The 14,287-nt window shown below is 50.0% G+C and overlaps 1 protein-coding gene across 1 annotated transcript in view; it reads right to left on the bottom strand.

Annotated features, from left to right (window-relative positions):
- The window catches only part of CPT1A (carnitine palmitoyltransferase 1A), a 60,952-nt gene that overhangs the window by 7,922 nt on the left and 38,743 nt on the right, over nucleotides 1-14,287 (bottom strand). Inside the window, exons 11-15 of the mRNA XM_055580589.1 lie at nucleotides 13,917-14,105; nucleotides 12,412-12,517; nucleotides 9,230-9,346; nucleotides 7,428-7,592; nucleotides 380-514 (exon numbers count right to left, since the gene is read on the bottom strand). Of these exons, the coding sequence (XP_055436564.1) occupies nucleotides 380-514; nucleotides 7,428-7,592; nucleotides 9,230-9,346; nucleotides 12,412-12,517; nucleotides 13,917-14,105 (712 nt within the window). The remainder of the gene's footprint in view (nucleotides 1-379; nucleotides 515-7,427; nucleotides 7,593-9,229; nucleotides 9,347-12,411; nucleotides 12,518-13,916; nucleotides 14,106-14,287) is intronic.

Here is a 14,287-nt window from a genome sequence, read left to right as displayed (position 1 = left end):
TGATCTCCGGTCTGGGAAGTAGATCCCACATGCTACAACTAAAGATCCCGCGTGACTCAACTAAGACCCGGAGCAGCCAAATATTAAATAAATAAATATTAAAAGATTCCTATGAAGGATAACCTCACTTGTAGAAGTTACAGAATAACAGGATGGATGCAAACACGAACTGTTGTGTCTGCCTAGATGGTTGTCTTTTAATACTCTCTGTCCTCCTGAGACGGGTGGAGGGAAGGAAGGAGATGCAGACTCGCTGGAGAAGTATGCATGTGACTGGGATTTAATCAGGGAAGCCTGCATGTCAGCCTCAGGTGTCATCCTCTGAACAGCAGAGACAGCCCCTCGGGGGCTGTTCTCCTGCTGGCCGGGCAGAACCTACCGTCTGTGTGGGGTCCACCATGGCCAGCACGAAGCTGCACGACTCAGTGGTGCAAGAACGCACGGTCTCCGTTCTGCCCTCTCGGAAGAGCCGGGTCATGGAGGCCTCGTAGGTGAGGGAAAATTTACCCATGTCCTGGGGAAGGAAAAATATTTTAACACAAGGCCGGGCGTGTTGACAAAGACATAAGAGGGGAATGGTTCAAGTCAGCCGGGAAAAGCAGACATCATCGTCAGAGGCGGCTTTTAGTCACTGTCAGTTTTTACATGGGCTTATGCAGCAGGCAGGTGGGAACATCACTAGCTTTGAAAGGGGAGGGACGGTCCAGGTTTCCGGGTCCAGATGCGACTGGTGCCGTGACCTGGCGTCTGGATCTCACACACCTGCCCAAGTGCAGATGTGGTTTTAGGAAGACTATGGTACAGGACCGGGAACTGCATGCAGGAGCTGGGAATTACTTAACTCCAGGTCAGGAAGGTCCTCCTCCGAGGGGGCGGGAAGCAGGTGGATGGCCAGTGCCTAGAGCACAGACAGCCCACCCCAGCCATTAGACAAGAGGGAGAGAAAGCAGGAGGGAACGGCTTTGTGGGGCTGGCAGTCGCTGAGGGGAGCAGACAGGGGGTCTTTTTAGAACATTCACTTTCTTGGTGAAATAAGGAAGTTCACCTCCTAAGAGTCAGAGGATGGAGGGGAGGTGCTGGGAGTCAGCAAAGGGGTGTGAAACAGGCTCTGGGGGTGTAGAGAGTGGGTGGTCTGGGACCACCGAAGTCAGGGCTCATGAGTTAAGAAAGATGAGCTGCGGTTTGGGGGGGTTTTCTCGGGCTGTGTCAGCTTCTCAGTGCAGCATCAAAGCAGGCAGACACTGGACTGACCCAGGGGTGTGTCTGCTGTGCTTGGGGCTCTGGGGCAGAGGTCGGGGTGATAACAACAGGCTGCGGAATCTAAGCCCGAGAGGCAAAAGGGGAGGTGAGATAGAGGGGTAGAGGGCAGGGCAGGCTGGAGACTGCGATGAGGAATGCTGGTGTCAGGGGCCAAAGGGGAGACGGGATGACAGGAACAGCTGGGTGATGTGCGGACGGTTCCTCAAGGGCCCGAGACAGAGGTGGCCGGGCATGACGAGGACAGGCACCGGTCCACAGGAGCTCGGGGCGGCCCACTGCCCTTGCTGCAGGCGGAAACCACCTGCAAAGCCCCAGCTCCAAGATGACCAGGTTCCCCGTGGGGACGGGAAAGTGCTGAGCAGCAGACTGAGGACCCAGGTTATTTCTGACGGGACAACGTCCCTCTGGGCATTTGGGTCCTGGTGGCCCCAGGGTGACAGGGGACACCTGAAATAGGCTGATACTGTTCATTCAGGAGCTGGCAAGGCTGAACTTCTGGTGTGCAGTCCAGACCTGTGAGCAGCCCGGCCGGGTGGGCTCTTTACCCCCAAGGCTGGTTGGCTGACTTAACATTGGCTGTCCCCACCACCCTGTGTGGTCACGGAGGAAGCCAGCTGGCCATGGGTTCTGAGTGCCATCCCAGCCTCTGGTGGGCATCCCCAGCACCCAGCACAAAGACCCGCCAGCTCATAATCTACTCATCCTTTAACACACTGGCTATTACATTTCCCTTGGATGGGGTCTGAGAGGCTCTAACCCCTCAACTGGCCTACAGAGCTGAACTAAGGTCATTGTACCAAAAATGCCTTTCAGAGAATTACCTATAGGAGCGGAGCTTACTACGGGGGCTTTCCCACTGTCTTATCGTAAAGCACTGGGGAGCCTGGAAGGAAGGAGGGGATGAGGAAGAAGTATAAACGTGCTATTTTAGTCATTTAATACAGGTTAACTTGGGGTATATGATGCAACGATTTATTTGAAGTCAACTTTATAATATCAAACTTTAACCGTGTAAGTGGTCAGTGCAATCATGCATTACATCCACAGTTTTTTAATGACCATCTAAAAACCTCATGGCCGATGCACTGAATATTAGTGTACTCAGACCCCAAGCCGGGTTATGGCTACACCCACTTAACCTGCTACGACCAGCCACTACCTCACCATCGGGAGAGCGGCCATCACCAAAACATCTCCAGTGTCTAACCAGCAGGATCAAAAGACAAAGTCTATAAAGATATTAACACACACGGTGTCAGAACACAAACCTTTTGCACACTTGGATTGCTGCCCTGGAGCTAACTGTTGGGGTTGGTGGCATTTGGGGGGATCTTTCACCTCCGTTTTCCAAGTGAGAAATAAATACGACCCCAAAACAGGAAGCCAATAGCTATAGCCTAGAATTATGACTACGGCCCAAGGTCTTCATTAAATCAATTGCTCAATATGTATTTACTGATGCTTCCCCCATGGCGGCTATCACGCTCCCGGCACTGGGATGCAGTGGCAAAGGAGACAGATCACATCCCTGCCCGTCTCCGACATTCTAGTGGGAGAGAGAAAGGATGAACACATACCTGATGTCGTGAGAAACAGGTGCAACGCACAGAAATAACGCATGGTCAGGGAAGAGTGTGATGGGGAGGAGGGTCATTTATTTGTTTTTAATTTTTTTTAGTTTTTGGCTGTGCTGCACAGAATGTGGGATCTTACTTCCCAGACCAGGGCTCAAACCCGAGCCCCTTGCATTGGAAGTACAGTCTTAATCACTGCATCACCAGGGAAATCCCTGTAGGGCTCTTTTAAATAGGAGATCTAAGCAACCCCTGGAGAAGGCAATGGCAACCCACTCCAGTACTCTTGCCTGGAAAATCCCATGGACGGAGGAGCCTGGTAGGCTGCAGTCCATGGAGTCGCGAAGAGTCGGACACGACTGAGCGACTTCCCTTTCACTTCTTACTTTCCTGCATTGGAGAAGGAAATGGCAACCCACTCCAGTGTTCTTGCCTGGAGAATCCCAGGGACGGGGGAGCCCAGTGGGCTGCCGTCTATGGGGTCGCACAGAGTCGGACACGACTGAAGTGACTTAGCAGCAGCAGCAGCAAGCAACCCCATCTTGATCTGGGAGGTAGCGAGGACTTCCCTGGCAGTTCAGAAGTTAAGACTCAGTGCTTCCAATGCAGGACATGCGGGTTCTATCCCTGGTCAGAGAACTAAGATCCCATATGATGCAATGCCAAAAAAACTATTTTAAAAAGTCTGGGAGTTATTAATTGCCAGTGCAGAGCAAGTGCAAAGGTCCTATGGTAGAAATGAGCCCAGCACATTCAAAAGCAGCAAAAGGAGGGAACAGGCCCAGAGCAGCACTGGAGATCAGTATAAGCACCAGACCAAGGGTGACTAACCTTGGGGATGTGTGAACCTGGATGGAAAATACGCATAATTTTTAAATTTCACAAAGTGAATTAAACCACAAAGTGAAATACAGCATTTAGAAGCACAGGCAGCACATCTCAGGAGTTATGAGCAGTGCCTGTGATGCTGAATAGAACAAAACTCATAGCAATTTTCACATCCAAGTATGGTGGCTCAGTGGTAAGGAGTCTGCCTGCACTGTGGCAGACCTGGGTTCCATCCTGCATTGGGAAGATCCCCTGGAGGAGGGCATGGCAACCCACTCCAGTTTCTTGCCTGGAGAGTCCCCATCGACAGAGGAGCCTGGAGGGCTACAGTCCACAGGGTCACAAGGAGTCAGACACGACTGAGCGACTAAGCAGACAGCACGTGGTTATTGCACATACCCCAAAGTAGCATCTAAGCTCATCACTGCGTCAAAGGTAAAGGCACTTATCAGACCTGCTGCTTGAAAGTCAGTGCATGAACAATTACATCTAGGCCTTCCCTGGTGGCTCAGTGGTAAAGAATCCACCTGCCAATGCAGGAGACACGGGTTTGATCCCTGATCCAGGAAGATCCCACATGCCACGGAGCAACCAAGCCCGTGCATCATAACTCCTGAGCTTGTGCTCTAGAGCTTGGGAACCACAACGACTGCACCCACTGAAGCCCCCATGCCCTAGAGGCCGTGCTACACAACAAGAGAAGCCGCCGCAATGAGAAGCCCGTGTACCGCAACTAGAGAGCAGCCCCCACTCGCCACAACCAGAGAAAAGCCCAAGGAGCAAAGAAGACTCAGCACGCCAAAAATAATAAAAGAAATAAAATTGTATCCAAAAAAAGAATCACATCTACAGTACCACAAAAGGACGCTTACTATTTGACACCTGCATGTTAAGTAACTGGTTACTTTTGTAACCCTGCGTATTTCATTTTATGCTTTCTAAACATTATTCGGAGAAGGGATCCCCAAGGCTTTCTCCAACTGCCCAAGGGGTCCAGGGCACAAAGAAGGTTAGGTGGCTGGAGCAGAACTCCCCCCCGCAGGGCCACCCAAAACATCTGGATTTGTGCAGGAGCCCCCGTGAGGCCCCTCAGCCCAGAGCTTGGCAGAGACGGGTCTGACTGTGAGCGCCACAGTAAAGTCTGTTCCTAACAGAGCGGGCCTTCCAACAGGCGTGCAGGAAAGAACTGAATGGAGGAGTCTGCTTTAAACTATTAATAGACTTCGGTCAATCATTTTTTATAGACTGAGTGCCACATGACGAATTGGTAGAGGGGTGGGGGGCCAAGAATGAAATTCTGGCTGTTTCTAGCCAGAGTGCAAAGAGTAAATATAACTGCTTGGGTTATTAAAATAAATAATCAGTGTCAAATAAACTGTTACGTGATTCCACGCAACTATTCTGGCACCAAAACTATCCTGTGCTAATCACTATAAGCTTCTGATTTCTCTATTTTCAGCTTTGAAAGAGTAAGTCTCCACCTCACCCTCCCCCATCTCCACCTGACAACCTTTCCTTTTCAAAATATTACCACTTATTCTCAAACGTTAGCCCTCCACTTGAACTTGGAAGGTAGACCAGCCCAGCCCTTCTCCTAAAGTCTTCTGCGGACCTCTGACGATGCTCACAGTGCGTGCGTGAACCGGGGACATTCATCTCGAAGGTGCTGAGCCTTTCTGTCCAAAATCACAGCCTTCCCTCCCTCTCCGAGGGCCCATTCCTTCTCCTAGGCTCTGGGTCTTTTTCCCAAACGTCCTGACTGCTTTATAAATAGAGGCTTGGGGAATCCCAGGGTTTTGCTTCTAGTCTGTATCACATTTTCCTACCGTGTTTGCTGCTTGACTATCACAGCTCTAAGACAAAGATGCTCGTCTTTGCGTAATTCTGCACCAGACCTCCTTACTGAGCATGCGTCCCAACCACAGAAGCTTTCCCACCCACTCCATCTTCTGAGCAGATGTGCGAATATTTCTTCTGCCCAGTGGTCCTGTCAGCTGCCCTCATGCCCTTTAATGCATAGACATCCAAGAACAGCCCCTGGAGGTCGTGTCATCCTTCCTGCTTTAATGGGGCTGCCTCCACACTCCACTTTTGAGGAAGACCCCGTCTGCGGGCACATGATGTGATTTACTGTGTGAAGGAGATAGCCCCTATGCTACGAGTTACCGAATCGGGATGCACCATTATGAATGCCTCGTCAGCATCTGTCAAAATGACTGGCTTCTTCTCTGAGCTAGTAACATGATTAAGTCTATTACTGGATTTACTGATACCAAACCATCCTCCGGCCGCTGGCGTTAGCTATTGCTGGCTGCGGTATTTTCCCTGTACTGGTTGATGCTATTTGCTATTACCTTATTTAGATTTTTTGCATTTGCATTTGTGAGCAAAACTGGTCTGTGGCTGTCTATTTTCGTGCATCCATCAGCTGTATTAGAGTCAATCTGAAGTACAGTTGTGGCCCATCAGCTGTCATTTATCTGATACTAACACTGCCTCTGTGAGGAAAGCTGAGCACCGAAGAACTGATGCTTTTGAACTGTGGTGTTGGAGGAGACTCTTGAGAGTCCCTTGGACTGCAAGGAGATCCAACCAGTCCATTCTAAAGGAGATTAATCCTGGGTGTTCATTGGAAGGACTGATGCTAAAGCTGAAACTCCAATACTTTGGCCACCTCATGCAAAGAGTTGACTCATTGGAAAAGACTCTGATGCTGGGAGGGCTTGGGGGCAGGAGGAAAAGGGGACGACAGATGAGATGGCTGGATGACATCACCGACTCGATGGACATGAGTTTAAGTGAACTCCGGGAGTTGGTAATGGACAGGGAGGCCTGGCGTCCTGCGATTCATGGGGTCGCAGAGTCGGACACGAAAAAAAAAAAAGAGTCGGACACGACTGAGCGACTGAACTGAACTGAACACTGCCTCTTGTGCTGTTCTGCATGTGTTTATCTTCCTGACCTGAGTTATAGAGGAGTCGAAGCTACAGGCTGCCCCCGGGACCCATGCCTGACTCCAGTATCACCTTGGCCGCTGGTCAGCTCACCTCTTGGAGTGAACCCCAATTTTCTCAACCAGTAAAGTGGGCCAACTATAGAGACTTGCTAGTGAGGAGACTGTGAGAGCTATGTGTGTAGAGCACCGAGGCCAGTGCCTGGCACAAAGCAGACTTCACACAGCAGAACCACTGTCCAGAGATGCTACCCTGCACCCATGTTCAACCCTCAAGCTCTGAAGACAGAAATTCTCCATTAAAGCCAGGACATATTTTGACCCAATGCCACAAAGACTTCCACTGCCCCTGGAAACCAGGGCCACCCTTTCAGGGTGGAATGCTCCCTCCAATGGAAAAGAGCCTCACTGAGGTCCTCCAGGGCCCTGGAAACACCACAAGTTTCTGTGCGTACAGGGACCCCACCCATCCCAGAATACCTCCCATGGGGCTGGCGTATCCCCTCCTATGGAAGAGCATGTCAAGGGTCAGAGACCTCCAGTTGCCTGCCCTAAGTAGTTCTGCTTTCCCAAATCCTAGGATTGGGAGCTTACACGTCTAATTCCCGCTTTGTAGAATGAGGAGATCTCACTTGCCTTCTGCCCCCTACATTCTGCCTCTCCTCCCGTGTGAACCAGGAACCCACTGCCGTCCCAGGCACGGCTAGCTCCCATGACGGGTCCTCCCCTATGCGCTGGGCGGGCAGCCTTGGGCCTGTGTTCAGGGCCCCCAGGAGTGCTCAGGACAAAAAGCCCAGCTGGGGGGGTCTCACCTTGTAATGAGCCAGCTGGAGCGAGAGCTGCACGAAGGCGTCCGGGCTGGTTTTACATTTCTTGATCAGCCCTTTACCGAAAGTGCGGAATGGGAAGGAGTGGAAATCCACATCGTTGGCCAAGAGGTTGGCGCTGCTCAGCGAAGTCTCAATGACCTCCTGACACTTGGGGGAAAAGGAGAAAAGGCTTCACTTAATGGGAGGGGAAGTTCTGACACAAACTGAAGAAAACGCAAGCTGACTTTCAGCACAGCTAACACACAGACTTGTTGCTTGGAAATATGTACATCACGTTTACTTCTTGGTTTTTTCCAATCTTTCTAACCTAAGAGTTGCAGTAAGTGGGTAACATGGCACTGCCCCTCACTCCCTAAACAGCAACGGGGTGGCCCACACGGGAGGAATGCCTGGTCCCAGGGGGACCCCCAGAGGGCATTTCAAAGAGTCACAGGTTTTGTTTCATGAGATCCATTCTTCTTATATGCTAGCCATCGAGGGACCAGTTTTAAAAAAGAAATGGATTGGGACCTCCCTGGTGGTGCAGTGGTTAAGCCTCTGTGCTTCCACTCTAGGGGGTGCAGGCTTGATCCCTGGTTGGGGAACTAGGTTCCCACATACCAACCAGCACAGCCAAAAAAAGAAAAAAAAAAAAGGACATGGACTGTGGGACGGCTGTACAATAGAAGTGAGTCCTCAGCCGTGAAGTCACACAAGGAATCTTAAATGCACACGACCAAGGGAAAGAAGTCAACGGAACAGCTCCGCACTGTACGACTCCAGCTGTATGACATTCAGGGACAGGAGACATGATAGAGAGGTGAGACCTGTGCTGTCAGGAGCAAGGCGGGAGAGAGGGGCGAGCCGACAGAGGAGAGGTTTTAGGGCGGTGACGCTGCTCTGCGTCTCATTATCTCTGCCCACGCCATAGATGCACAACAGCAAGCGTGACTCCAAGCATGACCCTAATGCGAGCTACGAACTTCAGTGATACTGACATGTCGGTGTAGCTGCATCGCCTGTAACACACAGACCAACTGGTAGGGACATCGGCAGTGGGAGTGACTGTGTGTGTGAGGGCGGGGAGACTGTGCGAAAACTCTGCACCTTCCACTCGGATTTTGCTGCGAGCCTAAAAGTGCTCTAAAAATGAAAATCCATCAATAAAAATCTTTTTAATAAATGGTACGTGACTTAGTCAGCTAGAAGGACTCTGTGATACACTTCTTCAGAAGTCATGCCTCTCTGAGGACCACACACCAGCCACAGGAATGCAGGCTGGACAAAAAGATGCAGACGGATAAGACCTTACAGTACGGATCCAATATTTTCTATGTCAAAAATGACTTCAAAAAAGAAAAAGACTTCCCAGGTCCTGGGAATTCCTGCTTGGCTTTGATTTGGTATTTCCAGCCCTAAAATTCCTTCCCCAAAGGGCTTCCATGGAGTAAATTGCATTGGAGAAGACTCAGAGGGACAAAACTGACAAATTAGTAATCTAGTGTACTTCAGCTCCAAAGGAAATGATTTCATTGTGATGTCTAGCTAAGTTTGAGCTAGGAATTTCACTGACAATCTTAGCCAAAAGCTTTCAGTGAAAGAACACTGACTGGGGCTCCCAAGGCAATAGGAGCTGTAGCAGCTTCGAGGTCCCAGGAAGAAACACCCAGGTGGACAGATTTCTGTCTCGGGGACATCCTGAGCTTGTGAGTACTCGGGAAGGACCGCTGGAAAATTCAACTGTGAGAGTTTAGATGTGTCTCCTATCCAAGGTAATTGACAAGCATCCGAGTAGTGGGACTTACTTCCTCCGGGATGTCCCACTGCAGCCGGGTAGGGTACGGGATGTTCGGGTTGGTGTCTCCTTTACAGTGTCCATCCTCCGTGTAACCCAGCTGGAAGCTGTCCGTGGCCATGACGTACTGTCAAAAATAAAGACACATCTGTTAAGTCCAAGATCATCACAGGTACCTATTACATACAAGTCACTGACCTCTCAAAGCACATCCTTTCTTTCTAGAAATGCGATCAAGACTTAACCATAACTACTTGCTTAGGGTCTGCTGAGCACTTGACATTCTGTGAACACCCACCTAATGAGGTAGTCTGATCTCTACTTCAGGGTCAAGAAAGATGGACCTGGAGAGGTTCGACAGTGTTTGGACAGGTAAGGAGCACAGCCAGGATTCAAGCTGAGTGTATGATGTGCAGAAAATAGCTCAGAGCCTGCTTCTAGGTCCTGGCTGTGAGCTGGTACTGTCTGGGTGTTACCCTGATGGATACTGACCCTGTAAGGTAGTAACTGCTGTTCTCACGCGTATAAATGAGAAGACCGCCTCAGTGAGGTGAAGAGTCTGTCCGAGTTCACACTTCTCAGGGAGCCAGGATGTGGGCCCAGGTATGAATGCTTTCTGTTCACTGGCAGGTAATCTTAAGCCAGTTTATTCAATGCTATTTACTGAGCACCAACTATGAGTCAACCCTGAATATTCACTGGAAGGACTGATGCTGAAACTGAACCTCCAATACTTTGGCCACCTGATTGGAAGAGCCGACTCATTGGAAAAGACCCTGATGCTGGGAAAGATTGAGGGCAGGAAGAGAAGGGGATGACAGAGGATGAGATGGTTGGATGGCATCACCAACTTAACGGACATGAGTTTGAGCAAACTGCAGGAGATGGGAAGGACAGGGAAGCCTGGCATGCTGCAGTCCATGGGGTCGCAAAGAGTCAGACGTGACTTAGCAACTGAACAACAGCTATGAGTCAGCAATGCTTCTGAGCACCAGCGAACAAAGCAGACAGGAATTTCTGCCTTTCTACAAAAGTTTACAGATGGCCATGACCAAGCGACTCCATTCTTAGGTATGGACTCAAAAGAAATGAAAACACAGGTTCACATACAACTTGTACACTGACGTTCACAGAAGCGATGGTTATAGTAGTTAAACAGCAAAAAGAGCCCAAATGTCCATCAAGTTATGAACAGATAAAATACGGTATTATCACGCGAAGGAATACCATTCAGCCATCAAAAGGAACGAAGCCCTAGTGGTGGGATTCTGGGCTTTCACTGCTGTGGGCCAGGTTCAATCCCCAGTTGGGGAACTGAGATCCCAAAAAAAATTTAAAAAAAGGAATGAAGCCCTATAGAACAGTACAGATGAATCCTGAAAACATTAGCCAGATACACAAGACCACGCACTGTGTGGATTCCATTTCTATGAAATGGCTAGAATAGCCAGAGACAGAAAGGAGATTAGTGGTTACCAAGGGTTGGGTGGGGTGGGGGTGCGGGGAGGTGTTTTATTTTGGGAGTGATGGAAGTGTCCTGGAATGAGACAGTGGTGATGGAAAGAACAACCATACTGAACTGTACACTTGAAGAGCTGAACTACATGCTTTGTGAATTACACCTGAATTTTTAAAAATAATAAAAATATTTTTTAAAAGGTATTTCTGCCCTCGGGGAGCTTACATTCCAGTAGGGGAAGCAAAATGAACAAAAAAAGAGCCCAAGGTCAGAGGGCGACACTGTCGGACGGTGAGCGGGGGAGGGCAGCGGCTCAGGGATGGGGAGGTGTAAGGGGGGCCTCATCTCATGCACCTGCGGTCAGTGCCCCCGTGAGCTGAGCCTGTGAAGGGGCCCAGCCTAGCTGTGTCTGCTCTGCATCAGAGCCCCCGAGTCCAACACAAACACCAGAAACACACAGACAGCCAACAGGACTCAGCTTGGACCAGATTTGTTTTTAATTGGCACAGGGGGCATCTTTATACCAGCCCATTAACTGGCTCTGGTGTGGGCCTCCATGACAAGACGGTGGGTCAGTTCTCATCCACATAGGGAGCATCTGGGTTCCTGTCTGACCTCTGGAGTCACGGGCCACTGTGTCCATTGGGTGGTTAACAGTAAAACACCACCGCATCCAACTGCTCACCCTGATGTAAGACTAAATCCTTTATCCTTATCTTATCCAGAGTACTGAAAAAATACGCCTGGCCTTGTCAGTATCCTGTAGATTTCTCTACTTGGTAAATGTACCTAATGTGATCCAGACTGCCTATGACTCAGAGATTTCTCTTTCACCCAAGTACTGCTCTGATGCTCTTATTACTGGGAAAGTCCTTGGAACAGGGTGTAATAGGCGTGGACCATTACAAAGTGCAAAGAGACTTAAAGTGTCTCATTTCAACATTCAGCAGTGGTGAAGGGGTTTGATCTATGACAGATCTTTAGTTGAAAGGATCTCTCAGCCTTTGTTGGCATCAGCAAAGACAAGGGTGATGAAGAGCCTTTTTGACAACTTGGCTACTTTTATCAGGTGTTAATGTCTTAGGACCATGCCGGTGTCTTACAGACTGGAGGAATTTTTTCTTTCCTTCTTAAAGGTTTCCCGGACAGGGGAGCTTGGCATGCTGCAGTCCATGGGGTCGAAAAGAGCTGGACATGACTGAACAACTGGACACCAACAATGAATAGGGGTGAGGACTCCACACTCCCACCGCAGAGGGCTTGGCTTCGATCCCCAACTGGGGAACTACGATCACACATTTTACGGCACAGCCAAAAAATAAATAAATGTAAAGTGTTAGGTGGAGGGAGAGGATGACAGGCATTGGTGGGTTTTTCGGTAACTTGGTAATTCTAAGAATTAAGCGAAGTGGGAAAAGGCACACTGCACTTTCATAAACCAAGATTTCAATACCCTTGCTTTTATTTGGCCTAAAACTTGGCAGCTTTCAAAATAACCGAGCTTCAGTTCCGCCCTGAAGTCACTGCGTCTGAGCCAAGGCCATCTCATTATTTTGGCACCTTCAGGATGTGACAATAAATGTTTCCATTTCAGGAACCTCAGCCATATGTTGACAGCGCCAATGCCTGCTGAAAACATTATAACTGGACGGATACTACGAAGTTTAATTCAGTCTGGGGTTTGCTTTTTCCACAGCAGTGTCTATGGTCAAGTTAAACTTTCAGACACTCACCTCCCAAAGGTGACCCATGATGGGCGCATCGGCCCAGGAGTGCTCTGCATTTATGCCCATCTTGCCGTTTTTAAAGACGATAAACGTGAATGATTTATCAAACCACCTGCACGACACAAAAAAATTAATGCAACTGACATGTTTACAAAGACAAAAGCAAATCCAGACAACGTGTTTGTTTTCTTACGGATGGCCTCAACTGACTGTATCCACCCCTCCTATGGTTGGTAGAGGTGAACGACTCTCCACAAGTGATAATAAAAGTACGTACAGAAGGGCCTCCCTGGTGGCTCAGTGGTAAAGAATTCTCCTGCCAATGCGGGAGATACAGGTTCAATCCCTTGTCCGGGAAGGTCCCAGTGTGCCTCGGAGCAAATAAACCCGTGGGCCACAGCTACTGACCTGTGCTCTAGAGCCCAGGAGCTGCAGCTACTGAGACCTGTGCACCCTCAAGCCTGTGCTCAGCAACAAGAAGCCATGGCGGGACTTCCCTGGGGGTCCAGTGGCTAAGACTCCGCACTCCCAATGCAGGGGCCCTGGGTTCGATACTTGGTCAGGGAACTAGATCCCACAGGCTGCAACTAAGATTTTGCATGTGGCAACTAAAGATCCCACGTGTTGCAACTAAGAACCAGCACAGCCAAATAAATAAATACATCCAAAAAAAAGAGAGAGAGAAGCCACGAAAAGCCCGAGCACTGCAACAAGTGCTCGCTGCAACTGGAGAGGAGCCTGCACGGCAACGAAAATCCAGCACAGCCAAAAGTAATTTTTTTTTTAAATTAAAAAAAAAAAAGTACACATAGAACCCTAACTCACTGGTTTCTCCCCTGCTCCCAACACAGAGATAAGCATTTGGGTACTGGGACCAGAAGGAGAACAGGCTGTATTGTTATAACGAGAAAGGATGCATAAGACACCGGCAGAGAGGCAGGAAGCCGTAAGGTCGTCCTTGGGTATCTGCTGGCGGTGTGGCTCTGGGACCCATTGGCCGATAAGGAAACCTGAGGCTGCTCCGGCCCCAGAGTCGGCCCTCTGCAGCCACAGGCTCCACAACCGAGGCTCTGAAACATGCTCCCTGATCCGCAGTTGGCTGAACCCCGCGGACACGGAAGACCAACTGTGCCTGCACCCCCCCTTCCCCCACCTCGGCCAACCCTCACCCCCAACCTGATGGGCAGTCAGGACCTCCCTTCTCAGGGAAGGGGAGCAGGCTCACCCAATCACGTGACTAGTGAGCAGAGCCAAAGCCGACATCCAGGTCAGGCCCTGGGCAGCCCTTTCTCATGAGCATCTCCAAGCGGAGGAGCTCGTGCAGAGGGGAAGGATCTCAAGGCTGCTGCTTACGTGTGTGCGTGACAGTTTGGGTGGAAAGAAGAAACTCCCCAGTCGTATTTTCACGGCCCCCTTGCTTCAACAGATGCTTATGGCTGGGTGTCAGCCATAGGCAATGCTTCTTCCAGGTTTTAGGCAAAGCACTGTGTTTCAGAAGGTAAGCGCGATACCTGTCGAAACACCTGCCGTGCAGCAGGGACTTGGCATAGCTGTCCATCGACGTTCCCGGGTCCTCCTCCCGGTACCCCTGCTCGGTTTCATCTAACGTTACGAAGAACGCTGCTTTTTCCACAGCATCCAGAGACTGCTTGTTTTTCCCGTGTCCAAAATAGGCCTGGCGACACCTGGCCCAGGGGACCCTGCGGTGAGGATTAAGTACCATGAGACCTGCAGCAATTTGGTGACATCTCCTTTGAGGCATGTGTGAAGGACAACGTTTTTCAGTTCTCAGTGTTTTAGGGGTTTAAGGAAAACTCGGCCTTAAAGACTTTCTCCATCTGCAACCACTGCCTGCCTGCCTGCCGGCTGGGCCGCCTGGTTG

The sequence above is a fragment of the Bubalus kerabau genome, chromosome 5, assembly GCF_029407905.1.
Source record: "Bubalus kerabau isolate K-KA32 ecotype Philippines breed swamp buffalo chromosome 5, PCC_UOA_SB_1v2, whole genome shotgun sequence".
Lineage (NCBI taxonomy): Eukaryota > Metazoa > Chordata > Mammalia > Artiodactyla > Bovidae > Bubalus > Bubalus kerabau.
Note: the sequence above shows the minus strand (reverse complement) of the source record. Positions and strands in the feature narration are given on the sequence as shown.